Source organism: Caretta caretta, chromosome 6 (assembly GCF_965140235.1).
Source record: "Caretta caretta isolate rCarCar2 chromosome 6, rCarCar1.hap1, whole genome shotgun sequence".
NCBI classification, from domain to species: Eukaryota; Metazoa; Chordata; order Testudines; family Cheloniidae; genus Caretta; species Caretta caretta.
In genome coordinates this window covers 32,421,075-32,449,023 of record NC_134211.1, presented here as the reverse complement: position 1 = coordinate 32,449,023, position 27,949 = coordinate 32,421,075, and the positions used below count along the sequence as shown (strand labels likewise).

Below are 27,949 nucleotides of genomic sequence, written 5' to 3'. Positions count from 1 at the left end.
AGATCTTCTACACTTTCCACAGTATGCATCCGATGAAGTGAGCTGTAGCTCACGAAAGCTTATGCTCAAATAAATTGGTTAGTCGCTAAGGTGCCACAAGTACTCCTTTTCACTTTACTCTGAGTAATTCCATTAAAATTGGTAGGACTACTTGTGGAGTAAGGGGTTATTCAGTGTGAGTATGGGTACCAGTATCTGACTTTAAATATATAAATAAAAACAATTCTATAACCTTTTTTTTAAAGGCAGAGAGAGAGAGAAAGAAAGCAAAGCCGGGCATTGCAGAACGCATTTGATGTTGTCCATCCATGGTTGTTTTGGATCTGTATTTTGCAATGTGTCATAATGCTGGAAATGTTGTTTTTTGTTTCTGTGTAAGTCATTGGTGGGCAGCCTGTGGCCCACGAGCCTCATGTGGCCCATCAGGATAATCTGATTGCAGGCCACAAGACATTTTGATGATGATGACTATCTGCAGGCATGGCCCTCCGCAGCTCCCAGTGGCCACAGTTTGCCGTTCCCGGCCAATGGGAGCTGCGGGAAGCCACGGGCTGCAGGGCCGTGCTGGTCCACCACTGGTGTAAGTAGTTTATGAATATTGTGATAAAGAGTATTGTCATAGAACCCCAGGGGATGTGGTTATCACTCTAATATCTCTCAGAAAGTTACGGGGCTGTCACATTCCTTTAAACTCCCTGCAGTAAAACAGCAATACATTTATATTTGATTCTTTTATGTAGCTTTCTATCTGATCTATAAAACTTACTTCAGTTTCATCTATAGTTTGATTTAAGATCAATGAAACTTCCTACGTAACTAAATGTCACCAGCTGGTCTCCCAGACACCCCAATGTGATGCCGTTCGTGGTAATAGTACTACTGATTGATTTGTATTATGCATCCGTGACTATGGTATTTGGGTTCGCTTTATAGACTGAGATGGTACCAAACATCACCACCCCCAAAATTTTGATACGGAACAAATATTAAAAGAAAAGACAAATTATAAGGGAGAGTCATATTGTCTCACACTCTCTAACCATTGAAAGTACTTCCAAGTCACTTCTCTGTGATAGTATTATTCCTGTAGCACTGCTATTGCCTTATTTGCTTTTAAGCTGACAGGATTTTCCCAGTGGTAATTATATATTGCATAAGTTAGGGGCAATTTCTACCCTCAGATGTGAGTGGGTGGCTCTCACTGAAGTTGTAATAGAATTTATTTATTTGCATCTTGACCTTTACTACAGTAGTTTCTAGGGGCCGATCAAAAACAAGGCTCCATTGTGCTAGGCACTGTACAAACATAGAGTATTGAACAGTAAATATAAGAAATAAACAATAAACCCCTCATGCTTCTGGACGTAAGCAAACCTCAAACTCTTGGGGGTTAGGAGGATCCTTTCCCTAGCAGGCAAGTTATACCACAACTGCCTGTTGCAGGAACTTCCTTTGAAGCAGCTGGTACTGGGCACTGTTGGCGACAGGACACTTGGCCCCCTTGTCTGATTCAGATAAGGAAGAAGGTCCAGTGGTTAGGGTGCTGGCCTGGAGACTTCCTCTTTGTCCTTGAGTAAGTCACTTTGCCTCTCTTTTCCTTCATCCACTGTCTATAACCCTGGAAATCTTGCGATGTATTTTGAATTCAAGATTTTGCCCCCAAATTTGCCATGTTTTATGCATTTCTCAAAAACTGCTTCCTTTTCTACTGAAAAAGAGCCAGTTCTAAATAACAGTTGGTCAGTTCAGAGAGCTCATGGTAGCTTTGAAATACAGGGTTTAAATTATCACATATTTGTTGTGAAAACAATTATATCAAGTTTCGTAGTGCTGCAAAGATGCTCCAAACAGAAAATACTTTTTTATTAGGGGTGTGTGCATGTGTGTATCTTTCCTAAGTTTTACGCTACTCTGCAGCACCTCTAAAACAGATTTGTGTCCCAGGTTTCTTGAATCAAATTAGTCCATCTTGGTTCCTAACAGAAAAGTAAGTCTTCTAAAATGGATATAGCACATGTGTAGTAAAGGTCATCGTTTGACATTATGCTGTATTTATTTCATTTATTTTCAGCACCTTGTATTAGTGATTCAGACAGTCTTCCCCAGTACAAGCACTGGTGAGTGGAAAGTACTACGAAGCTATTGGTTCATTGTGGAGTTTGCAATCCTAGAAAGCCTGGCTAGCTTCAGAGTGTTTTTTTTTTTTCTTCCAAAGAAGTCATTTCCCAATTGTAGCAGGCAATTCATTGCAGCTCTGCTATCTGGAATGTATAATAACAATAACATTGAGACCTTAGTGGAATTTGGGGAACTTTAGTGCAGAAAAAATATCAGTAACTGGGAAAAACTTTCATCTGATCTGGGAAAGCTGATACACGTAAGACAATCAGAAAACTCCTGGAATCGGTAGTTTGTATAAGTGATTCTACAGTTTGAGCTGCATTCCACAGGAATTTTCTGTGACCTTATTTGCAGTGGAATAAAACAGTTTAGAGAAGGTCCTCTTCGCAGTGCTGAGTCTGTTTGTACAAGGCTTTATGTGTTGTCAATACCCAGCTCATCTGTCAGCATCGCTTTTCAAGAAGCCTTGATTTATGATGGGTTTAGGTAAACAGCGCGTCTTGCAATGCTTTTTATTGTTGCATTAACTATGCTATTTATAGGCTCCGCAGTCCGCAATTCTGGTCAGGGCTTAAGCAGCCCCTGGGTGGCAACTCAGCAACACAAGCTCCAGGCTACTGAGAGCTCAAAAGCCATTGAGAGCTAGTGTCTGGGAGTGTGCCAGCATCCTAAATCAGGGGCCCACTTCGTGTTTATGGTACCTGAGTTTTGTCTTGTTTCCCTCATGAGGGATGCTGTGTGGTATTTAAAGGTAGGGTTTTGGCAAAACATTTTTATAACAACTAAGGAATGCCACTAAAGCAGCTGTAAGCAGAGCACTGCTCTGTACCAGTGGAGTGGGACTATGATAGGCAATCCACAGAGCTAGGGGTCTATTCTGAAGAGGTGTGTGATGGAGGAGTGCACCAGTCACACATCTGGGATTAGAATCTGGCCCAAAGACTTTGTGGCTATATTCTGCTCTTGATCTCTGCACAAAATTCTCACTGGCATCAGTGGGATGCGGGCAGAATCCATCCCTCAGTAATGGGTTGTTTCTTTGCCAGTATGTGGAGATGTTGCAAAAGTCGACTCAGTCTGTGCAGTCCCCCTCTTTTGGCTCTTGGGAGCGTGACTGAACAATTCAGTGTTTCTCTGGCATTCCTTTCTCACATACTTGTGGAACTTGCCGAACACAGAGTTACCACTCACCATCTCTCCCCGTTTACCACTGAGTTTTTTCCAGAATGTGTTTTTTGCTCAGCAATTCCTGCTTTACACATCTAAGCCCCTTTGCAGTTGAGAAGCAAGCTGATAGATATATTTCTTGTTTGTATGTGTCTCATGGGGCTACATCAGCAAGGTCTTCTCCACACTGCCTGCCATCTCCACATTGTCATTCCTACAGGATTCTTGTTATTCTTTGTGCCTCCTGGGTATAAAACAGAACAAACAAAATTTGTCTATTTTTAACAGCATTTGGATGCTCTTTTACATCAGGCCATCCATAAGGAATCTGTAAACTGAGGAATGTTAGATTTTGTTTAGATTGGAAATTCTAGAAATAATAATTGGATATGTATATTTTTCATTGTGATTAAAATTTAATTTATGGCTTTTGGTTTGTTCCCAGATCCCATCCCGCAGTACCGCTAGGAAGTAATTAGGAGTTATTACCACCTTTCTGCAGAGCAGGAAGGCAGAATCAGTTTTATTGCCTATTTTAGTATCTCAAGGCCTCTTTACTTAAATAATCTCATGGCTGCCGGGGAGCTAGTCAGAACCATCCGTGGATCTCTTCAGTAACCAACAGGTTTGAGCATGATTCCGTAACGTGCTGATGGCTGTGTTCAAAAAAGGTGTAGTGTGGATACAAACTGTGTTAAGTTTCTTAAATTTTTTTAGAGTAGCCAGAACTTTAAGCTCAGCTTTATCATTTGCCAGTGTCACTCACTGCAACTACTGACTTCTGTGCAAGCACTATTGGACAGAAAGCCAAAGCCAATTAGTGAAATTTTGCAAAACGAAGACCCATCTCCGTACTAATAGGGATGCGCCAAAATCAGAGCCATATACCCAACCCCCACGCACCTATCACTTCAACTTTGGGTCTGAAAAAATGGGATTCAGATCTGAACCACAATTGGTCAGGGGTTTTGGTTTTGCAAAATCATTATCTGGCGGACCAGATTTTGCAAAACGAGAAGACGCTCTGGGTTTTGCCCGTTGCTGACATGGTATTTTGGGGATATTGTCTCTAGCACTTTGGAAAGCTTAATTGCCAGTTCAGCCCTATTTAAGCTTAATTCGCTTGACTTGGTTTCTTGCAGGTATCCAAATCCAGAGAGAGCAGAAATGACCATGACGGCCAACAAGAATGCTAGTGCCACTAACATAGCTGGAGGGAGTAAAGTGCCTCAGGATACTTTGGATCGGTAAGTCCACTGCAGACTGTGAAATTTAAACTAAACATTTCTGTGGATAATTTTGTATGTCTCAACATTTTGTCCCAGAAACTCTGGAAAAGGATGATTTGGTTTTGGAATTAAGTCTCAGATTTCCAACACTAGGAGAGCAGAAGAATATGTGCTAGGCAAGGCGTGGGCAAACTTTTTGGCCTGAGGGCCACATCTGGGTACGGAAATTGTATGGTGGGCCATGAATGCTCACGAAATTGGGGTGAGGGCTCTGGCTGGGGGTGCGGGCTCTGGGGTGGGGTTGGGGATAAGGGGTTGGGCTGTAGGAGGGTGTTCCAGGCTGGGACCGAGAACTTTGGAGGGCAGGAGGGGGATCAGGCCTGGGGCAGGGGTTTTGGGTATGAGGGGTGGCTCAGGGGTGCAGATGCCAGGCAGCGCTTACCTCAAGTGGCTTCCGGAAGCAGCGGCATGTCCCCCATCCAGCTCCTACATGGAGCTGCTGCCCCATCTGCAGGCACCGCCCCTGAAGCTCCCATTGGCCATGATTCACGACCAATGGGAGCTGCGGGGGTGGTGCTTGGGGGGCAGGCAGCATGCGGAGCAGAGCCCCGTGGCTGCCCCATGCATAAGAGCAGGAGGGGGGACATGCTGTTGCTTCCGGGAGCCGCGCACAACGGCCCCCGACCCTGCTCCCCAGCTGGAGTGCCAGAGCGGGGCAAGCACCAGACCTTGCTCCCCAACGGGAGCTCAAGGGCTGGATTAAAATGGCTGCTGGGCCAGATGTGGCCTGCAGGCCATAGTTTGCCCACCCCTGTGCTAGGCAAAGGGTGATGCTAGCAGGGACTGGAGACAGCAGTGTCTGAGAACACGTCCAGTCACTCCTCATGTGACATGTCTTTGTGGAGCTGCTGCTGCTGCTCACTGACGGATTTCACTTCGGATGGATCAGCCTTCGGAGGAGGATTTGCGGTTAAGGCACTGACTAGGACTCAGGGGACCTGGGCTAAATATATGTGTGACTTTGGACAAGTCATTTCACCTCTCTATGCCTCATTTCCCAGTTTCCTTCTAATGTGCTGCATCCCTTTGTCCCACCCTTTGTCTATTTAGACTTTAAGCAGGGACTCTCTCTTACTGTGTGTAGGTACTCCACCTAGCACAACGGGAGTGGAGACAGGTCAGGACTGAAGCTCAGTGTAATGACAACACGAGCTGAGGAGTGGAGCCAGCTGCTGCTCCCATGCAATGATATTCTCGTTGCCTCTGTGTTTATAGCTAGCAGGTGCAACATCCAAAACTGATGTCATAGAATCATAGAATCATAGAATATCAGGGTTGGAAGGGACCCCAGAAGGTCATCTAGTCCAATCCCCTGCTCGAAGCAGGACCAATTCCCAGTTAAATCATCCCAGCCAGGGCTTTGTCAAGCCTGACCTTAAAAACCTCTAAGGAAGGAGATTCTACCACCTCCCTAGGTAACGCATTCCAGTGTTTCACCACCCTCTTAGTGAAAAAGTTTTTCCTAATATCCAATCTAAACCTCCCCCACTGCAACTTGATGTTTTCATTTATGCTCTAGAGACAGCAAAGTTGATTTGATGCTAATCTCCTTTGAGAAGCATTGCCAGGTGTATTGCTTTGTGATGCAAATAAACAAATTATTGTCAATCCAGTTCAGTTTAGATTGAGTCCTTTTATAGACTTTGTTTTGTTATTTGTATTGCAATAGCACCTTTGTACTAGGCACTATTAGTACAAAGAAGTAAGAAGGATACTCTCAGCCCTAGAGAGCTCTCAATCTAACACTTGAAGGCTTTAAATACATTTGTGTCCTAGGCTGCAGTAGAACTGGGGTGCTGGAGTGGATGTGGGTCGAAAAATAAATGTTATGGAGAGGGAGGGTAGGGGACGACTACTGCCGTCTTGTCTACATTGTTTTTGGTTGTTTATATTGGGTTGGGGGTAGGGTTGCACTATTGTAGGTACCGTGCTACAAATCCCTATTGTAGATGTGCTACATCATTTTAAGCCACGGCTTACACCAGTGCATATCACCTGTAGGAAGTTGCACCAGTACAAGTCACAGTTTGTGCCAGAGTAGGGTAGTTATGCTTGATATTTGCAATGGTGTAATCAGGCTAGTGCCAACGGCCACCCCTCCGCTCCCTCCCCCCACCCCCCCCCCAGTGTAAATAAGATCTGATTTAGATGGATGAAGCCAACATAAGTACAGAATGATTTATCCAAAGTGGAATAAGTCCTTAGAGATGACAGTCAATAGCAGTGCATCTGCAGGCAGAGGTAGCTGATACTGAGGTATGAGTTTCATAGATTCATAGATACTAAGGTCAGAAGGGACCATTATGATCATCTAGTCCGACCTCCTGCACAACACAGGCCATAGAATCTCACCCACCCACTCCTGCGAAAAACCTCTCACCTATGTCTGAGCTATTGAAGTCCTCAAATCGTGGTTTAAAGACTTCAAGGAGCAGAGAATCCTCCAGCAACTGACCCATGCACCATGCTACAGGGGAAGGTGAAAAACCTCCAGGGCCTCTTCCAATCTGCCCTGGAGGAAAATTCCTTCCTGACCCCAAATATGGCGATCAGCTAAACCCTGAGCATATGGGCAAGATTCACCAGCCAGATACCCAGGAAAGAATTTTCTGTAGTTCAGAGAGATGGGGAATTGTGGGCTTTGGTTTTGATCCCAGTAGTGTGCTATGTGTCAATTTGTAACTGATGTCCAGGCTTGGCTTGGCTTGGCATACCTGCCATTTTATTCTGAACTTTTCCAACCACAAGCAGAAAAGAAAAAAATATAAATTAAGTTATGAAATTGTCAATGTGGAAACACTGGAAGAAAAAACATTTACAGCTTTTTTCTTTTTCCTTTTTGCTTTAAAGGAAAACTATTTCTAATGATGCCTTTGACTGTTTTGTTTTTAAACTACCTGGGTTTGTTCTCAGTTTTGTTTATCTTTCTTAATTTGATGTATTTGCTTGTTTTGCTGGCTTCCTATTCAACCTTCTGTGTCAAATCTTTCTATTTCTCTGTTTCAGCCATCTCCCACTCCTTCTCTCCTGGCTGTGCTGTGTGAGTCACACGGACTGCATGCTTTTTTCTCCTTTGGGTTAAATGGCCTCATCCTAAATTGTTGAGAAGTAGTGTGATACAGCACATGCAGCACAGGGTCAAGAATCTGGGGTGAAATCCTCACCCTGTTGAAGTAAGTGGGAGTTTTGCCATTGATGTCGGTGGCACTCCATTCCCATCTCTGTGGATGACTGGCTTTGTGGCCTTGGCAAGCCTTTTAAAGGCTCTGTATTTTCATTTTCCCATCCATAAAATGAGGATAATTATATTTACTCAAACATTTAAAGAGTTTTTCAATCTACAGATAAAATCATGTTATGAACCAAGTAAATTTTATTTCTGCACCAAGTCTCTCGTCTTGAGTTTTGTATTCTTTCCTGAGCCCCTCCTGATTTCTTTCACTGTGCAGATTTACCTTTCCTCTTCTTTACATTGCTTCCCAATTATACTGGGCAACAGGCTAGTGGCATGTGTCACTTCACGTGGTGTATTGATGCCTTTCTGCTAGAGATGGACTGTACATCCGTAACTCAGTTAGGTTTCACCAGGAATGGACCTGAGGATCTGGTCCATTCCTAAATTTGCCAGTCCACAGCACTAGGCTCTCCTGGTGCCTCTTTTTTACAATATAGCAAAAGAACACAAAATAATATTTGGGGCGGGCGGAGTGGGGGGAGGCGGGAGAGAAGAGCGTCTGTCTTAATTAGAGATGGGCTTGAGTTCAGAGCCAGATTCTTACAGCCTCAAGATTAAGAGGTGTATACAAATGGTAATTATGATACTTGGCACTTATATACCAGTTATCCATCCATCCATCCATCCATCCATCCTAGAGCCTGATTTGGTGTGTCAGTCTGAGGCCATTATAGAGACAGGTCTGAGCTGGGATGTTTGGAGCTAGACTTTACTGAACTTTGGATCTACAGTTCTGGTTCAAACTATTTCTAACCTTAATATTCTTTAGAAGTGTATGCCTGCCTGAGTTCTAAGGACATGTGACAGTAGCCCATCAAATGTCCTTTCTTTCCATAGTCTCATCATATGTTTTGACTCTGGTTAAGTAATGTAGAATTTGTAGGTGCAAGCATGGGCATAAATCTAGAGCTAATCCTGAATCATAGTAACATGACAAGTGAGAAGTTTAATAGCTTGCCATGCTTAAATTCTGCATCCTTTACTTTGCCTTTCTGTAATCTGACTGGATGACCTGACTTTATGACGCTGTGCAAGAGGATGCTAATTGAGTCAACTGAGAAATTTCTTCCTTTTTAATTAGACTTAAATCAACACATTAGGCGCTGGCAAAATAAAAGTTTAGTTTAAGGCGTGGAGTGATTTACTGTAAACATGCTAAATAACCCACTTAAACTGAGCAGTCATTGTCTCCATTTAAAATAGGATTTGATTAGAGATTTGCAAGACCATAGTACAGTATGAGATTTCTATACAATTTGCAGGGGTAGCATTTCATAAAGTGCTGATTATGGCATGACACAGGTGTAATTATCTCCCAATAACCAATCATCTTCCTACTGGTCATAGGATTTGATGAAAACTATTAGCTGAGTCTATCCTCCTGTGAGGGCAGAATGTATCTTCTTGGAAAGAAGATTTATCTTATCTATCAATCAGATAGAGGTACATCTATCAGATTTTGATTGATCAATATAATGTTCTTTTCTTTTAGAGCCTGGTAAATAATAATTAAACTCATGCAACCAAACAAAACTGTTTTCAGTAGTAATTGACTCAATGCTCAGAAATAGTAGAACAACAAAACCAGACAGTGGGAAAGAGACATATCAGCTAGCTACTCTTCCCTGACTTGAAAACATGTCCATACTTAGCTAGTCCATATCCAAACAGAGGTCTTGGTCTTAGTTATGTTTCTGTAATGAAGGAGCAAATATCAGAGCCAAATGACAAAAGCGTTAAAAAAAAGTTCTTGAGTAAGCTGAGACATCACTATTGTGTCTGAACATTAATAAAACAAGATATTGCATCTGGAGCAATCTCCAAAACTCAGTTCTTGTTCGGCCAAAATAACCTTTATCATTCAAAATAAGTTTATAGCATGTATCTCTCTTTCAGAAAGTGAGAGAACCCCCTTTTACATGTTAATGAGTTCAGTAGAAATGCCTTAGTATTTTGAATAAAAGATTATACCATATGAGGTCCAGCCAGAGGAATGGAAATCTCTTTTCTCTAGGCAAGGGGATCTCTAAAATAAAAGAAAGTGCAAAGGTACAGTGTCTGAGCTAACAAGTGCACCAGCCACCTTGATATCTTGTGGCAAGGTGCCAGATACAGTCATTTAAATTTCAGAGTTACCCTGGAAAACTGTATGGATAAAGGGTTGCATCCCTAAGGTTATTTTGCTTCAGGAGCAAATCTGTCTGTGTAGGGAGGGGAAAGTGCTGCTTCTGTTAAAGAAATGCTTGTGCAGTCATGTGCCTTGACCTGGGTACATCCAAGGTTAGTCAAAACGTGGTTCCATCTTTAGCTTATGCTTAAGCTTTACTGTCAGGTAACTCATGCAGGTGACTTCCCATCTGCCTAGATTGGAGGTGGAATGGTTTTGTGGTCAAAGCAAGGGAGGTCTGGTTTTCTATTTTAGGATTGGCCATGGATTAACTATGTCACTGTAGAAGAGTCGCACGGGCTCTCACTGGTATATTAAGCACTTTGGGCCAGGACTGTATGTTTGTTTATATACTTGCACAGTTTAACACAATGCGGATAAACATAATAAAATGGGAATCAAGGTATTTACTTATCTCATGTCTGTGATGAGGTTGAATTTAAATTCAGTAATGTTTATAAATGCCTTGAGATCCCTTTCTGGATGGAAGGTGCTGTATGGCTGTGGTTAAGGCACTGGACTGGAATTCAGAAGATCTGAGGTCAACTCCTAGTTCTGCTGTGACTCCCTGAGTGACTTAGGGCAAGTCACACAGGGTTTGTCTACATGAATACCTAGTTTGTGGCAAGCTGGGGTGTTAAGTCTGCCTGGCACTGGTGTGCCACATGCTAGGTGTCCATTTGGGACCCTGCTGCCTCACACTGAACCTTCCATTGTTCGCTTTGATCTGCCCTGCTTTGAAACAGGAATACATTGAAGCGTGTCATGGAACCCTTAGTGGTTGGCAGCAGGGTCCACACTGACAGTTAGAATCATAGAACAGTTGGGGTAGAAGGGACCACAAGGGTCATCTAGTTTAACCCCTGGCCAAGATGCAGGGTTTGTTATGTCTAAACCACTCAAGACAGGTGGCTATCCAGCCTCTTTTTGAAAACCACTCAAGACAGATGGCTATCCAGCCTCTTTTTGAAGGAGCTTCCACGAATTGCCTAGGCAGTTTGTGTTAGTGTGCAGCAGGCTAGCGCAGGGTAGATTTACAACCCAGCTTGCTGCAGAGTAAGTGTTCAGCTAGACATGCCCTTAGTCTCTCTGTGCCGCAGTACCTTGTCTGTAAAATGATGCTGATAATACTTCCTTTCTCCCAGCTGTGTCTGTATGGTCTACTTAGTTCGTAAGCTCTTCAAGGTATGGACGGTCACTTACTATGTGTCTGTACCGTGCCTAGGACAATGAGGTTTTGCTCTTGTTTGCAACTTCTAGGCACTGGTGTAATACAAATAAATAATAATAAATATATATGTAATAGTTATTGGCACAGTACTTAACTTTTTCCTGTATTTGCGGTTGGATAAAGTATTCCTCACTTTCTAAGAATTTGGATAGTGTTGCTGTGCATTGTTTAAAAGCTGCTTCCTTCCATCTCAGATGTGTCTGTATACTAAAGATGGGTGAAATGATCTATTTATAGTTTGTAAAGTTTTTTGAAAGATTTGGGACTTCTGCATGGAAAGCTATCCATAAAATTTTAGTTATTAATATTATGGTCAAGTAAACTGTTCTTTGAACAAGTCTGGAAATCTCATTGCAGATTCAATATGGATGCATACTTAATACAAGGCAAGATTCTTTCTGGGCTGTAAGCAAACTAACCCAATGTACATTGGAGGGAGGATCCTCACGTATTTTGAATTGCTTGGAATGTAACTGTGCCAAAATAGCATACCAACATAGAATAAAGAACATTACAATTAAGATTTTGGATTTCTGTAGGTGTAGTACATATAGGTATAGATATAGATATGTGCTGAGTGAATGCAGGAACTCATTTAGTGTGATGTTTTTCTTAGGCCATTGGTTAGCCTTATAAATGAGTACCTGGCTTAACAGTTCCTGGAATCCTACACACACTTGTATGAGTTGTGCTTTTCAGTGGTCTTTGGTCCTGGTGACTTGAGGTTTCAACTTGATAAGGCGAGTGAAAAGCTCAAGCTTGAGGCAAAGAGCTCAATCCTCAACTGCGCTGAGTGTAAAGTTTAAGCCACCTTTCTGTTCCCACACTCTTGGGTGGCCAATGTCTAAACTAGCCAGGGGTTAAAGTAACTTAAGGGACTTATCAGTACGCATGGCGGCTGGGGTCCTGAGCAAGGAGGTGGGGGGAACGGAGGAGGCTCAATGGGAAGGGGCGGGGCCTTGGCGAAAGGGACGGGGCTGGGGCCAGACTCTTCCAGCCAGCCCTTCAGCATGGCCCGGCGGCGATTTAAAGGGCCTGGGAAACCCAGCCACTGCTGGCGCTACCTTGGGGCTCCGGCAGCGATTTAAAGGGCCGGGGCTCCAGCTGCTAGCACGGTAACAGCGGCCAGGAGCTCCGGGCCCTTTAAATCGCCGCCGGAGCCCCGGGGCTCCCGGCCACTGCCAGTACGGTCGGCTGTGAACCAGCTCTTAGCAGTACGCCGTACTGGACCATACCGGCTTTCTTTCACCTCTGAAACCAGATGCCAGTGTAACTTAAAGCAGCCCTCAGGCTTCTAAGTTATACTAGCCGTAGTAGCCCCATTGGGACTGCCGCACTAGCTGCGGTTCAGGTGGAGTGAGTGCCAAGCACTCCCGCTCCTGACATGCCCCTCCTCACCCTGACACGCTCGCTACCTAGAAAAGAGGGAGCAGGTGGCACCTATCCAGGATCACCAGCTTCCCCTTTAAGGCAGCTTTCCAGCTGCTTTGTGTGGTTGAGGCAGTGCTGAGCAATTGGATCAGGGACTGAGGAATGAGCCCGAGTGATCTGACAAGGAGACTCTATCAGGCCAAAAATATTCATCTACTCCGTGGAATACCACTGAGAAAGCTTACATTATTATCCATGAGTATTATGCAAAGCCCATGGAAAGCATGTATCTCTTACTTTGAGGCAGGTTAGGGCTTTTACGTTTTGTCAAAGAAACTGAAAGTTGAATTCAGCTATACCGTTGGACAAATAGTGGTTTAATAAAAATCTGCTGAGGGTAAGCAATATGTCAAGTTATTGAAACCACTATGAGATTTGGCTCTTTTTTTTTAGGCACTGAGGTTTAGAAAACAGTTTAAATAAGCTTCAGCCAGAATGTTATGGAAATTGAATAACTGACTTGAGATCCATTAGTAAGTATTCTATTTCATTAAAAGCAGAGGCAATATGAACTATGCATCTGACCAAGATTTCAGAAGGTTAGTTCCCAGCAGTGCAAAGTTCCTTCAGATTCAGAAAAGTGTAGAGATCTCTGTTGTTGCATGAATTGCAAGTTTGCATTGGAATACAGAAACCCAAAGTGTGCCACTCTGATTTGTAGAGCCCAGTATTTGCATCCGCACTCGATTCATGATCCACAAACATGATCCTCGGATAGAAAGTGGATATCCGCAGATTTGCAGGGCTCTGCTGATTTGTGCTGCGGATGATGACAGGGCAGAGTTTATGAAGTTGCCAAGGAATAGAAACATCACAACTCTGTTAGAGGTGGGATTAAATGAAAACACGGATCCAAATCCTGCCTCTGGACTTTGGGAAAGTTTGGATCTGGATCTGAATTCCACCGCTGTCCCTTGTTGCTCTAATGCAGTGGCTCTCAACCTTTCCAGACTACTGTATCCCGATTTGTCTTGTGTACTCCTAAGTTACAACTCACTTAAAAATCAGTTGCTTACAAAATCAGACATAAAAATACAAAATGTCACAGCACATTATCACTGAAAAATTGCTGACTTTCTCCTTTTTACCATATAATTATAAAACAAATAAATTGGAATATAAATATTGTACTTACATGTCCGTATATAGTATGTAAGGCAGTATAAACAAGTAAGTAGTCTGTATGAAATTTTTATTTGTACTGTGCTAGTGCTTTTTATGTAGCCGTTTCTAAAACTAGGCAAATATCTAGATGAATTGATGGAAGGCCTCTGCATCTCCCCAGTAGTACACACACCCCTGGTTGAGAGCCACAGCTCCAATGGGCCTTTGACAGGGTACTGGTTCCCAGTGAATGACGGGTTAACTCCAGTTCAGCTGCCCTGTGCATGTGCTCAGAGAAAGGTGTGATTGCTTAGGAGGTATGGTGGGGTGTATGTGTGTGAAATACTCTTGGGAAGGCAAGATTTCTCACCCAGCTTGTGGTGGAATCCCAAAATGGGGCATTTCGCAGTTTAGTTTCTGGCTATGGTAACTTATTTCAAATTCTTGTTATAAATACTTATCTCAGGAAAAGACCTAGCTGACTGTAAATGGACTCTTTTTTTCAGACAAATCTTCCATTGAAGTCAATAAGAGTTTTGTCACTGTTAGGAATTCAGGATTAGTCCTGGGGTATCTCATTTTCATATGCACACAACTTTTTACAAATGAAGTCAGAAAGGAGTTTTGATTGCATTTTGTTTCACATGGTTTATAAAGTAAGAGGTTTTTATTATTATTTTGCTCTCTAGCTAATATGTGTGTGTGTGAATATATGCAAGCAAATTATTTCCCAGCGTAGTCTAATTTCAGAGGCCTTTGAATGCTTTACACAGCCTTTAAACGTAGCAACAAGCAGGCCGAAATTAAAGTAATCTATTTTCCCCCTATATTTCTGCAGTACTGATGTTTGTTAAATTCACTGAAGAGCTAATAAGGAGGAAAATAAACTGTGGATTGATAAAGCAGCCTTGAGAGATTACACTAGGAGCAATGTTTGCCATGGAACTCATACTATGTTTCCAGAATAGAGATAGCTTAGACCAGGGGTTCTCAAACTGCATTGCACCGCGACCCCCTTCTGACAATAAAAATTACTACATGACCCCAGGAGTGGGGGACTGAAGGCTGAGCCTGCCCAAGCCCCATCGCCCTGGGGGTGGGGGCAGGAAAAGCTAGAGCCTGAGCCCCACCACCCCAAGCGGTGGGGGTGGGAGGAAAGCCCAAGGGCTTCAGCCCCAGGCAGGGGGCCTGTAACCTGAGCCCCGCTGCCCAGGCTTTGGCTTCTGCCCTGCGTGGTGGGGCTCAGGCTTTGGCCCTGGGGCCCAGCCAATCTAATGCCAGCCCTGGTAACCCCAGTAGCGACCCACTTTGGGGTCCCAACCCACAGTTTGAGAACCGCTGGCTTAGACTGGTATTGCACTACAATATTTACTGCATTAAATAATCGTTTTATTATTGATGATCTTTTTTTGCATTATTGTTCCAAAAACAATAGTGTTAAGGATTGAACAAGTCTGCTATTTTTTACAATAAAATATTAGCTCAATATGAATTTGGAAATGTTTATTTTGCCTACTATGCAACATTAGGGAGAAAGGAGTAATAGTGATGAGCAAGATAACAAAGTTCATTAAATAACTTCTGGAAATCCACATGGCTCTAGCAGAAAGCGTTTAAGTATATTTGTTGCTGGTAAAGAGTGCTTGCTTGATCTACCGGGAGAAAGAAGCCCAGAAAAGGAATAGCACAAGTGGTGACCGGCAAAGTGCTTTCACGTTACCCTACCAATGTGTTTCAAACCTGTGCTGGTAGAACTCGTTTTCTAGGAAGAAAATCTTGTCTCCATGGTCCTTTCAATCCTTGGCCTTTGCAGTGAGACTGCTACTGAGGGTGCCAAGCATGACCATTTGTAATGTTGTCTTTTATTGGGTGGACATCTGTCCGTTAGGAGCTAGTCTGAGACCACTAAGCCTTTACAGTGAGCCACTGAAAAGCCATCACCAAAGGGGAATGATTTCCATTTACTTCCTATTTTGATCTGGGTTTGAACTAGTGATTTAGAAGGAAAGATTGTGTGTTCTGTTACCATTTCCCTGAGCTATTCAGTTCCCCTTAGGAGAAATTTTTACCTTAGCAAAACAGAAAATTCAAATAGACACAGTAAACGTTGATAAAGAATGAAACCCAAAGAAAGCTTTTGAAAATAATTTTTTAAAATGAGTGAAAAGTAATACTGTGTGTTTCTGCTGTGTCAGTGTCAGAATGAAATAGTCTGTCTAGATACCTGTCGAGAAAGAAATGAACTGGCTTGTGACTCTTAAGTTTCCTTCAGTGACTTTATCAGATGGACCATCACATAGCCATTTGGTATGAGCCATGTGTCCTGATTCACTCTCCATACAGAGGGACATCCCCGTGTTGGTGCTTGAAAAGCATATTCCGCTGTTGAAGTAGTCATTAAGTAATTTTCTGCAGGGGGAAAACTGAAATGGGAGCTAATACAATACGCATGTTGAGCTGTCCCATTATTAACTGTGTGCTTGTGTAGTATTTTTTCCATAATTAGGTTAGTCAATCCTACATACAGTGGAGTCACATCTTACGTGGGAGTTAGGTTCTAAAGTCAGCGTGTAAGACTAAAATCACGTATAGTCAAAATTACCCTTGAAAATCCCTTAAATCGCCCATAAAGTACAGTATACTGTACATGGTTTTGTGTATACAACCCTGAACAGTAATATATATAAATGTATAACTTATACAGTAATGTACAGTATAGAATAAAGAATACATATTCCAAATATAATTTTACAATACTGTATTTTTAATTACAGGGGGTAATTACAGGGGGTCGTCAGGGCTTGATGTCGATCCAGGAGACGGAGGTGACAGAGAGCTTGGGTGACAGAGAATGAGTCGTAGACTAAGTGGTTGGCTCTGGTTCAGCTCAAGAAGTTGATTGCGTAGGCTCATCTGCTCTTGGTTGTTTTTCCTGGAAAAGCATGGTGATTGGCAACTGTCACTGTTTTCTCTTGAGCTGCTCAAACATTGCTTGATACGGTCTCTAATCGTCCATAATACTACACGTGATTTTGAGGCTTCGTTCCATAGAAGGATCATATTCAGAAATTAAATCATTCAAGTGTTTTGCTGCTTGGAACACTTAAGCAAATGTATGAAGATTCCAACTTGCTGGCTCTTCCTGTTCGTCGTCATCATCTTCGTCTTCTGTAGACGATTTTATCAGTTCCTCTAACTCTTTGTTAGTCAATGTTTCTCTATGGCTCTCAATTAATTCTTCAATTTCTTCCTCTAGGATGTCGACGAAGCCATCACCACCCACTTGCCTGGCCACCTGAACAATGCGTTTCACTTCTTTGTCAATGGTCGGAAAACCCTTAAAATCATTCACACATTCTTTCCATAGGTTTCGTCAACATGCATTGAGTGTTTCAGGCTTGATTGCATCCATTGCCTGTTTAAATATAACTGATGCAATCGGCAATGTTGAAGGACTTCCAACAGTCCATCACATTAAGATTGGGATCAGCATCCATAGCGCTACATATCTGTGAGAACATAAGCCACGTGTACGTGGCCTTGAAACAGCGAATCACGCGTTGGTCGAGAGGTTGGAGGATGGAGGTGGTATTGGGGGGGGAAAAGACGACTTCAACGTCATTATGCACAAACTGGAGTGCCGCAGGGTGGCCAGGAGCATTGTCTACGATCAGCAACACTTTAAAGTCAAGTCTTTTCTCTTCAAGGTACCGCTTGACCTCCAGAATGAAACACCTGTGGAACCAATCCAGAAATAATGCTGCTGTCACCCAAGCCTTTTTATTTGATTTCCAGAACATAGGCAGGAGATTTTTGTTCTTGCCTTTTAGGGCACAGGGATTTGCAGCCCTGTGTAGAGCAAGCTTTATTAAATGCCCAGCTGCATTGCCACAAAACAACACAGTCACATGGTCTTTAGCTGCTTTGAAGCCAGGGGCTTGTCTTTCTGATTTCAAAGTGTAAGTGCAGTTGGGCATTTTTTTCCAGAAGAGCCTAGTCTGCACGTTTTTGAGGTTGAAGCGCTTCCTAAAACTGTTAAGCCAACCTTGGCTGGCTTTGAATTCCTTCTCATCAGAAGGCTGTCCCTCTTCGGCAGGAGGTTTGAACAGCGCATAGAGGCTAAGAGCCTTTTCTCGCAGTGTGTTGCCATTGATAGGCACACGTTTACGGTTCATGTCTTCCAGCCATAAGTTTAATGCCTTTTCAGTCGTTATTAAAGTCTTATCACGCACCTGCCTCGTCACCTTAGCAGTTATTGGAGCACTTGATGCCATGGCTTGACGAATTTCTCTCTCTCGAATCTTGATGGCATAGATGCGAGATTCGTTGCGGCCATATTTACGCGCCACGTTGGAGACCGACATACCATCTCTCAAGAAGTCCAACACAGCCAGTTTTTCCTCCAGTGTTGGAACAGATCGTTATTTCTTTGAGCACCAGATGAAATAGTTGGTTTGCGTTTAGGGGCCATGTTGTACGAAAAATACATACAGTATCTTTAAACACTAGAATCACACTCAGCACGGCAAGATGCTCACCCTATGAGAGGCACACAGGAACTGAGACCGACTGAGGGAACAGCAGATTCACGTCTTCCATCTCACACTCACTCTGGGGCACGCACTCATTGAGTGGAATGGTGGGTGGAATCGTCCACACTGTTTACAGGTATCTTCTTCTTCTTCTTTTTTTTTGCCGAGCGTGTATAGTTGAATTCGCGTAAGTTAAATGTGCGTATGATGCGACTCACCTGTACCCTATCTAGGAGCAGTTTTTGCTCAAGAAAACATTTTCTGTCATAAGTGGTCTGATGGTCAGAAGTGTTGAGAACACACAAATCCCACTGAAGTCAGTAAGAGCTGTAGTGGCTCAGCCTTATTTTTTGAGTCTATCTAGTTTTAGGAACTGGATTTGAGGCAGCCAGGTTTGAAAATCTTGTCCACGGTGCCCAAATTGTACTATATGCTTTAATAAAGCAAGCCTGAGGAGAGTTTCAGTTAGAATACAGGAATGATTTAGTTGAGTTAATGATGCTCTTAGTCCAATTTATTGGTATTGGTACAGTGTGATCCTTGAGCTATTTAAAAAAATATTTTGGATGTGAAGTAAAGGAATTATTTAGTAAGGTTAATGTATTAATGGTGCTCTTTAACCAGAATTAATCTCTGATGGTATAGAAGCTATAGAAAAAACTGGAATCAAGTTACGCTAAAGCTTTTGTTCCCTCCTTTTTTTTTTTTTTTTAAAGGAAGGAATGGAAATTGCAAGACATGACAACTTTGCTGATTCCACCCATCCACAAAATTGTGGCTGTATTATGGAAATACCTTTATGCTGAGCAGTGAACTGGAGCTAATGAGTAAACAGGGTAGTTCCAATTTTGGATTTATATAACAAGCTGTTTTATATCAGACTTTCCAGGCACAACCTTGTGCAGCAGCCCTCACAAATGGACTTTTCCATTTGCTAGGACATTTGGGAACATAATAAGACCTGAGCACTACTGGTCCAAGGTGCCCTTGGGAAAGACCTGCTAGACATTTCTGGTCCTGATCCTCCAATTGACACATGTCAGTATGCCTCAGCTGAAGCCCACATAGTAAGGGCCTAGTGTAATGAAGTGGAAGATCAGGCCCACTGTCTCCTAAGGCAGTATAATGGCATTCTAGATCTCAGTTTTTCTCACAAGGCAGTATCTAGTTTTGTATGAGTTTTGTTATTGGGCCCACAATTTACACAGGTGGAACTTCCACTGATTTGAGTGGAAGCTTTGCTTGCATAAGAGTAAAGACTTCAGTACTTGGGTGAATAACTATTTTGTAGCTGTGAGTACAATTATTGTTAGAGTTTATACGGAATAGTGTGGATGGTGCTTAATAGAAGCATAGACAGACAAGGTCCCTGCCCTGAGTCGCTTACAATCCAAAGACTTGAGGTGTGCTGCTCCTTTTCACTAAACTTCTTTTCACCTCTCAGGCACTGTAAAAAGGCCTTAGAGTGGATGCAAATTGCACTCCCTCTGTAAGCCCTCTTTATGATGACAGACCAAGGGAATCAGGCCCTTAATTTTATAATTTTATACATTTAAAAAAAAAGTGTTAAATTAGCTTTTAGGCTTTTAACAATAATGTTCCAAGGGAATAATAAAGCACCGATTGGGATTTATGTTAATAATGCAGTGCTTGAGTGTAAACTGATGGGGTCTGTTTTTATATTTTTGTACTGTCACGTGCTTGAAGGTATTAACATATGACAATGCAAACTTGATGGATGCATTAAATCAGCTAAGGAATGCTGTGGTATTTGCTATATGGTGTACTCCCAGCTTAAACCAGTTTCTTGTCCCATAAATCAGCTAATTTTGCCCTGAGAAAGGGGTGAGCCATAAACTGTGCCACCCCAGGCATAGCCCCAATAGGCACAGTGACTCAGAGACGCCCCTCGGAGGCACAGTTTCTGTCCCCCTTGCTCCAGAGTTGGGAGTAGTAAATTTAGGCTGGACTGTATCAGGCTGGCTTAGCTGCTCTAGCCAGAGCAGTTAAGGTTCTGCCCATCCCCCATTTCCCCCACACACAGTGTGGAGAGTCAGTGGGTGCAATCTGTGCAGAGGTAGACAGGCTCATGGGGGTGGGGGAGGGTCTTAGTCCCCTGCACGTTTGGAATCCAAGCCACAATCTAGCTCCAGCATACCAGTGTAAAACTCCTGGTCTGTTTTCTTGAATTGACTAGAAGTCGTATTGAATTTGGGGTCACTGCTTTTTATACAGATACTTTTACGGGTATTGGTTTCACAGCTGCATGTGCTAAAAAAGCAGCTCCTGTCATAATCTTGTATCTCTCGCTGGAATAATGGCATAAGCACTCAGAAAATCGCTCCTCTACCATAATCACCTCTGTTCCACATTGCAGCCATTTCCCAGGCACTGGCTGGTGACTGGATTATTGCAGTACCTAAGCTGAGCTGAGCAAGTTTAACCTTTTCTCTGGGCAATTCCACGAATGTTTCCTTCCTGAAGAGAAAAGTCAATGCATTGATGCTTGTCTACTAACGCTTTACCTCCTAGGGGAAGGCAGGTATCGGGAATGTTGTTTGCTTTGCTCATTGATGTGAGGTTGATGTGATGGGAAAGCACAGTACTTACAATATTTAAGCAGGGGGAAGGTGAGGTCATTGGTTAATCCTCATTTTCTATAACAGCCTGGAGATCCCAGGCTGACTCACCTGTTTTTCTGTATAAAGGGACCTTCCCAGGGAAGCAGCTGTTCCACAGTGGGGAAAGTGGGGCAATAGAGAGAGCTTAACTGGTACAGAAACTTTCAGACACAACATAGGAACAAGCTCACTCTCCATTTCAGAGCATTTGAAATTGCTGTCACCTTGTTTTGCTGCCAGGTTGGAAAACTGATGATAAAGGAAAACTAAAAGCCGACAGTGGTAAATTAGGCAGCTGGCAGACACACTGCATCGTTCCAAGCACTTAGTGACGATAAAAGCATTTTCTTGTGGATGCTTAGCTGCTCATGGAGTTGTCCTCTGTTTCTCTCTAGCCAGTACCTTCAGCCACGTGGTTCTTAAGGAATATGTTCAGCCCAGTGGTCTTGTCCAATACTGGAGTGTGTTGTCTAGTGGACCTAATACAGCTTTACTTTTCATAAACGAATCAGTGATTTTGTTGGCAATGGACAGTAAGGCTGCTTCACATCACGAAGTTCCAGGAAAGAATTTTAAACTGGTTGCTCCTGCCCTGCGACTTTAAAGAAGCAGAAAACATCCATGTTCCCGTTGACAGCTGGTAACTTTCAACTAACCTTAACTTTGCCACTGAATGCACTGGAAGTCAATCTGTCAGAGTCAATGGTAGGACTTTCTGTTTGTCTTGTTCCTGTTAATCATTAATGGCAAGTTCCTCCCTTTATACATACAAAAGGGACAGAGATTTGACAGACACAGATAGAGCATGTCCCATTTGTTGCTTGAGGATTGGAGTAGTAGGATTCCAAAAACACAGCAGGATGTACCGATCCAAAGGGGGTGAAATCCCCGCTCGTTTTTATTTCACATCCTTACAACATGATTGATTAGAACTTCCAACTAAGTTTGGAACCTGTATGACCAGATAAGGGCAAAGTGTGTGACAGTGGCATTTAAAATGTGTGACAAAAATGTCAGATGAGAAAGAGAAATAGAAGGAAAAGAAGCTTGAAATTCTGTAGGGCCGATTTATTTAAATAATAGTTGGTTTCAAAGTAGCAGCTGTGTTAGTCTGTATCCGCAGAAAGAAAAGGAGGACTTGTGGCACCTTAGAGACTAACAAATTTATTTGAGCATAAGCTTTTGTGAGCTACAGCTCACTTCATCGAAAGCTTATGCTCAAATAAATTTGTTAGTCTCTAAGGTGCCACAAGTCCTCCTTTTTTAAATAATAGTGTTTTCTATAGCCAGGGCTGTCCCTAGGTGGGTGCAGGGTCCGGGACAAATCAGCCTGTATGGACCCCCACCTTAACATTTTTTATCTAGGTGAAATCTGGTGTGGGGAGGGGACACCAGTGCTGGGGGGCGAGGGACGATGGAGAGACACAGGGTGGCACCTGTGCTAGAGGCAAGGGGCCCCCCTGTGCTGGGGGGGTCCCTGAAAAGGGAGGGGTCTGGGGTGAAAGGGCAATGGATGGGGTCAGCCTGACACTGGCATGTTCCAGTGGCACTAGGATGCTGGTGGCCGGTGCAGCGGCGGGCGAGCAAGAAAAAGAAATACAGTGCGACTTCCCACCAGTGAATGTGGGCCCAACTCCCTCTGCCAGTGCCAGGTCCCCCACTAACTTCCTGGGGTCTCCTGGCCCCCCAGACACCCCTAATCCCAACCCCCTGGGCTGGCCTAGAGCTCCCCGCACGACACATGCACACTGAAGCGCAGGGCCCCCCAAAGCACGGGTCCCAGAGCAGTTGCCCCAATTCCCCATACTGTCTATAATCAGTTTCATAGTTCAGCCTGCCTGGTGTTTGTAATCTATACTGGTATGCAGGGAGATAACACCAGAGCTGAGCTGGTCAGAGATACAGAGTGGAACAATAATTTTAAAAGTTGACATGCTGCGCATTATGTGCAATTCAGGGATCTGTGTGGGGCTACAACCCGCCAGAAACCTGTATATAGGCATTTATGGTCACTGTTCATAGCCTGAGAAAGCGAGGTCTGTTAGCAAAGACTTTTCTCCCCTTCATACTCAAAGCTGACCTCCAGAATTAAATGTGAGTATATACTCTCTATCACTGTATACCCTGCACTCCATTATCCCCTTGGAGATATGATTCAGGTCAAAAGGAGTGATGTCACCTATAATCCTGGACAGCTGGGAGGTATGTTTTAGACTGACCTGGGCTAAATTCAGCTCCAGTGGAAGCAGGTGCTCATCCACTGCCTCTGAGAGGTGATGTACTCATGCTAGGGTGCGATTTGGCTCCCAGTGACTTTAGTTCTCTATTCTGGCTAACAGTATTGGAACGGAAGCCCAGCATTAAATACTCTGCTACTTCCAAGCTCTTCTGTGCTTCATTGGCTCTGGTGCCCATTTTTGAAAGTGTTCTAAGAAATTCACCTTCTGGGGTAGAAAACAGCTTGGATCTCTTTTATTCAGATAGTCATTGAATGACTAGCAAGAGTTTATGGGTCTGTGCTTAAATATACATCAATATTGTGATCCAAACTCTGTGAGGTTGTGAGAAGTGTAACTTAAAGCCAGAATTTGGCCTTGGATTTGTTGTTCCAAGATTATTAGTTGAGATTCCGTTTTTAGTCTGGTTAAATCAAACTTGTCGTAGTTTGTTTTGTTTTTAGAGAGCAAAGATGAATGATTTGATGCAAGCTTTTCATTGCTCTTCATCCCTACCTTCACTTGCTGGCACAATCTAATTTATTTCAAATAATCTACATGTTCTTGGCCTAGTCTGATACTATCAATGTGTCTTCCTGTATGAGCATGTTCTCAATAAAAGGGTTACACGTGTAATGGAAATATGTTCCCAATTCTCGCTGCGCTAGCGGGCTGCTTTTTTAAGTATGGTATATTGAAACATCAGTCTCATTTATTTTTCCACCCTTTTGTTCTGTGACAATGGGCAGTACAGTGTTTTCTTTCTCCAGATTATTATAATGTACAAATTTCCACAGAAAAATAAAAGACACACTGGCAAGCTCCTTACAAAACCTAATAGGCCAACAGAAGAGTGTAAACATAAATCCACAGCTTTATAAGAAGCCAAAGCATCAGAGGAATAAAGCATTCATAAAGAGACCCTCAAATATCATCCAGTGTCCCGCGTTGGCTTCAGATACCATTACTCCTGGATATGTGGAGATGAGAATTGGCCTTGAAGGCTCATTTCAAAGTGGTGAGTTATGTGCGTGTGTTCTCTATACCTATATCCTGTTAACATCTACCTTACAAGCAGGATTTTCAAAAGCGCACAGCATTGGACCTAATTTTCCTCCCACTGACGTCAATGATACCACGCCTGTTGACTTCAGTGGGAGCAGAGAGAGGCCAACGCTGAGTGCTTTTGAAAATCTCTCCTCCCAGCCCATGTTATCCTGTAGTCTGCATGGCATTCTATGAAATGGGGCTGCGTATTGCTGCTGTTCGAAAATCCAAAATACTAGTTCCAGATTAGGAGCATATCCAGCTTCCAGTGAAATCAGTGGAAAGATGCCCATCAATCTCAGTGGAAACTGGATTTGGCCTTGAGTATACTAGTATGTAAATTATTATGATAATGACTGGGCTAGTGAATAATTCACAACAAATTATTTGTTTAATGCATTTTGCTTTATTTTTTCTGTTAATGTTTTGTCTGCAAACAGATTGTAAAATTTAAATTAGGGTGATTGTTGATTGTAAAATTTGTTCTTCATTCTGTGTTGTTTAGTGACATATTTCAGATAATAAGGAAACGTGCCATGCAGAAAGTGAATATTCACAAACCACAAGTAGTCTGCGGGCCAAGATTGATTATTCACTAAAGAAGAAATTTATGAAATTCACTTAAAAAAAGTTATTTGATAAGAAACTTGCAAATAATTTGCAATAATAAATAAAGCAAAAAATTTTTTGCAATCATCCTAATTTAATTTTTGGTAAATATTCAAAAATTTGGGCAAAAAAAATCACTTTTCATAAATGATCACCTAGTAAAAATCAAGGGCCTAATTCTTCTTTGACTTACACTGACGTAAAGCTGTTATATCTCCAATGACTTCTACGGGCTTATGCTTGATTTACAACAGTATAAATCAGAGGAGAACAACACCCCCAAGTACTCAAAAATTTGCAGAAAGTATAGAAAAAAAGGAGTCGCACATGAAGTGGAATAAAAATTCACTCTTAAATTCAAACAAATATTTGTAGACAGTTTCTTCTTCTATTTGTACAGCTCTAGACAATGTTAAATATAAATATGTTAAATATAACAAAGGGTTACATTTGCCAGTTTTAGCTAGAATTTATTCTGTATTCAACAAGAATTTGATTAAGATCACGGTCGTTAGAGACAGGACATGTGTATTCAGTCAAGTCTATCCTCTTGCAAGGCCAGGATACAGTCATGGAAGAGATGACCTGTTTTATTTACTTCTGGGTATTTCTGTTGTACTCATCATAACACCTACAAAAATATATTCTGTACAATCTCTGTGGTTTGTTGTATGTAACTGTATAGGTTTTAAATAAATCACAGTTCACAACATAAAAAGAACAGGAGTACTTGTGGCACCTTAGAGACTAACAAATTTATTTGAGCATAAGCTTTCGTGAGCTACAGCTCACAATACACACATGAACTGTGATTTGTAACCTACAGACTTAGACATATCAGCTCTATAGCCTAGGTTGGGCCACAGCCTTTTGTGTCTATCTATATATGAGCTTTGTTGGAAGTGGAACAGCTTTTCTCTTTTTCTCCTCGTAGCTGGCGTATGAGGTGGGATTGATTACCCTGCAGTGTGTTCTTGCCCTTTGAAGAAATAGTAAGTACACCTGTATTCATGTCTTCTCTTTTTCTTCCTCCTCCTCACCCTTTGGAACCTGCACAGTCCAGACACAGTTCTCTAATCAAATGCTTTATTTTTTCTGGTTTCAGGTGCTGAGAAAGATCCTACTCTGGGTTTTGTTCTTTTGGTTGTTTATATAAAAGCCCTGTATCCCAGAGGATAATTGCTCTAGTTTCTCCTTATGAAATACTGTTATCAATGTCAGCTGTGTTCCATTAAAAAAAAAATTACTATTGCTAGAAAATTGGCATTTGGTCATTTCTGAGAGCGGGGGGTGGGGGGGAATTGCACTGGATGAGTAACTTGAATTATTGGTAGCTCAAAGATGGTCAGTGTGAAACGCACTCTTCTGGCCTACCGAGGGCAAAGGAGTGAAGATAAATGCTTCCAAACCAAGCCAGAGAGGAAAGGCTACTATGTGTCTTTAGACACATTATTGTAATAAGTAAAGCAATACAATAATAAACAGAAAACTCTATGGCAGGTTTATGTTGTTTCATTTTTAACCATGGGAATGGCTTTATAAAAAGGCTTCTCTCTACATTGTGTAATTCTATTGCAGTCTCATGGTATAAGGCATGTTTACTGTAGGCCACTGGTTTAGAGTTTTGTTTACATCAGAAGAAATCTGCACAAAGTTGACTGTGCTGTGACTGAAGTTTGCAGAAAGAGTGACACTAAACATAAGGCCAAGTGATAAAATGTGGGAATGGGGCCTCAGAGATCTTGCCACAATAGCGACAAAGTTTAAAAATAGGATCGTGCTCTCTCTCCTCCTCCCCCAACCACCCCATGCCGTAGGTAACAAATACATTGCCATCAGACACGATCTATGTGTGAAGTTCAAGTGCATTATGGTCAGACTGGGTTGGTTCACAAACATTACACTCAGACAGGGCCGGTGCTTGAGGCTGAAATGCACTGAAATCCGATAGAGTTGGTGCTTCATGCTCTGTTTTACTGGAATTCATTTTTTGCTCACGTAGTGCAGGGACCCCAGAAGTGGCACAAATATTTACAATGCTAGTCTCTTGTGAAATTTTCTCAGCTGATGTGTGACACAAGCAATTGAAATGTGTGACAGGTGACTAAAATGTAGAACACCCATGTTTCATTGCATGTTGCACCCCAATTAAAAGATAGTTAATGCTTTTTAACTGTGAAATGTGTTTCAAGGATGTTTTCTCGCTATGTGAATTAACTAAACCAGTTTATAAAAAGAAAACTGGAAAAACAAATTAATTCATGCAGAACCACCACAGAAAGACACCTCATATGAATAATCAGTAGTGTTTGAACTATCAACCCTCAGACATCTCCAACACAGACATCTGCCACATGTCCTAAAGAAATAACTGTTATCCTCTATGTAGGTCAGCCACTAAAGGGGACTTGACACATACTTTACAGTGCATTACCCAATTATTTGCTGGACAGCAGTAGAGTGTTGGGAATTAGGATTCCTGGGCACTATTCCAGTCTCTGGAAGGAGTGTGTGGTCTAGTAGTTAAAGTAGCAGTTATAACTAGGCTAGCCAAGCAATAGATTTGGCACATTTATTTTGAAAGGCAGCATGCTTGAGTGGGTGAGACTTGGAACTGCCATATTAGAGAGTGGGGTAAAATGCTGGCTCCAGTGAAAACAATGGAACACCTGCCACTGACTTCTGTGGAGCCAAGATTTCACTCCTGGGTTCTAGTCCCAGCTCTACCTGACGTGACCTTGGACTACCTTGCAGTTAGCTTATTTGTAAAATCGGAGAAATTATACTTGACTGTCTACTAGAGTATGGTAGGGGGCTTTGCTCAGTAAAACATCTTGGAGTGCTAAGACATATAAACAGCGGACTGCAGAAGTGCGACCAGGACTCTTGGTTTCCAACTGAATACATCTTTCCTAAGGCTACAGAGTATTTGAACAGAATAGCCTGTCTGTAAACATTGCCTGGTCTATTTAGATGGAATTCCAGCCTACTTGCTGAATCCAGAGCTCCTTCAGATGTGTAAAAATAACCCAAGCATCACTATGTAGAGAAAGCATTTTGCCCCTGTGACCGGGGTCCTAGTAGGTCACTCAATTAGGGTGAACTGCAAAGAATGGGGCAGACAGTCCCCGTAAAACTGGTGGATATTCCAATACTTAGATTCACCAAACCAGCATAAA

The 27,949-nt window shown here is 42.5% G+C and overlaps 1 protein-coding gene across 11 annotated transcripts in view; it reads left to right on the top strand.

The window, feature by feature from the left end:
- The window catches only part of DENND2B (DENN domain containing 2B), a 286,057-nt gene that overhangs the window by 130,464 nt on the left and 127,644 nt on the right, over positions 1-27,949 (top strand). For 7 of the 11 annotated variants that reach the window (XM_048854347.2, XM_048854351.2, XM_048854354.2 and 4 more), the window contains one exon: positions 4,431-4,535. In XM_048854347.2, coding sequence (XP_048710304.1) covers positions 4,456-4,535 — 80 coding nt within the window. In that variant the 5' untranslated portion in view covers positions 4,431-4,455. Of the gene's footprint in view, positions 1-4,430; positions 4,536-7,598; positions 7,618-7,638; positions 7,751-21,450; positions 21,539-27,949 lie in introns of those variants that run through there. The other 4 variants (XM_075129399.1, XM_048854358.2, XM_048854356.2 and 1 more) reach the window with 4 other exon arrangements.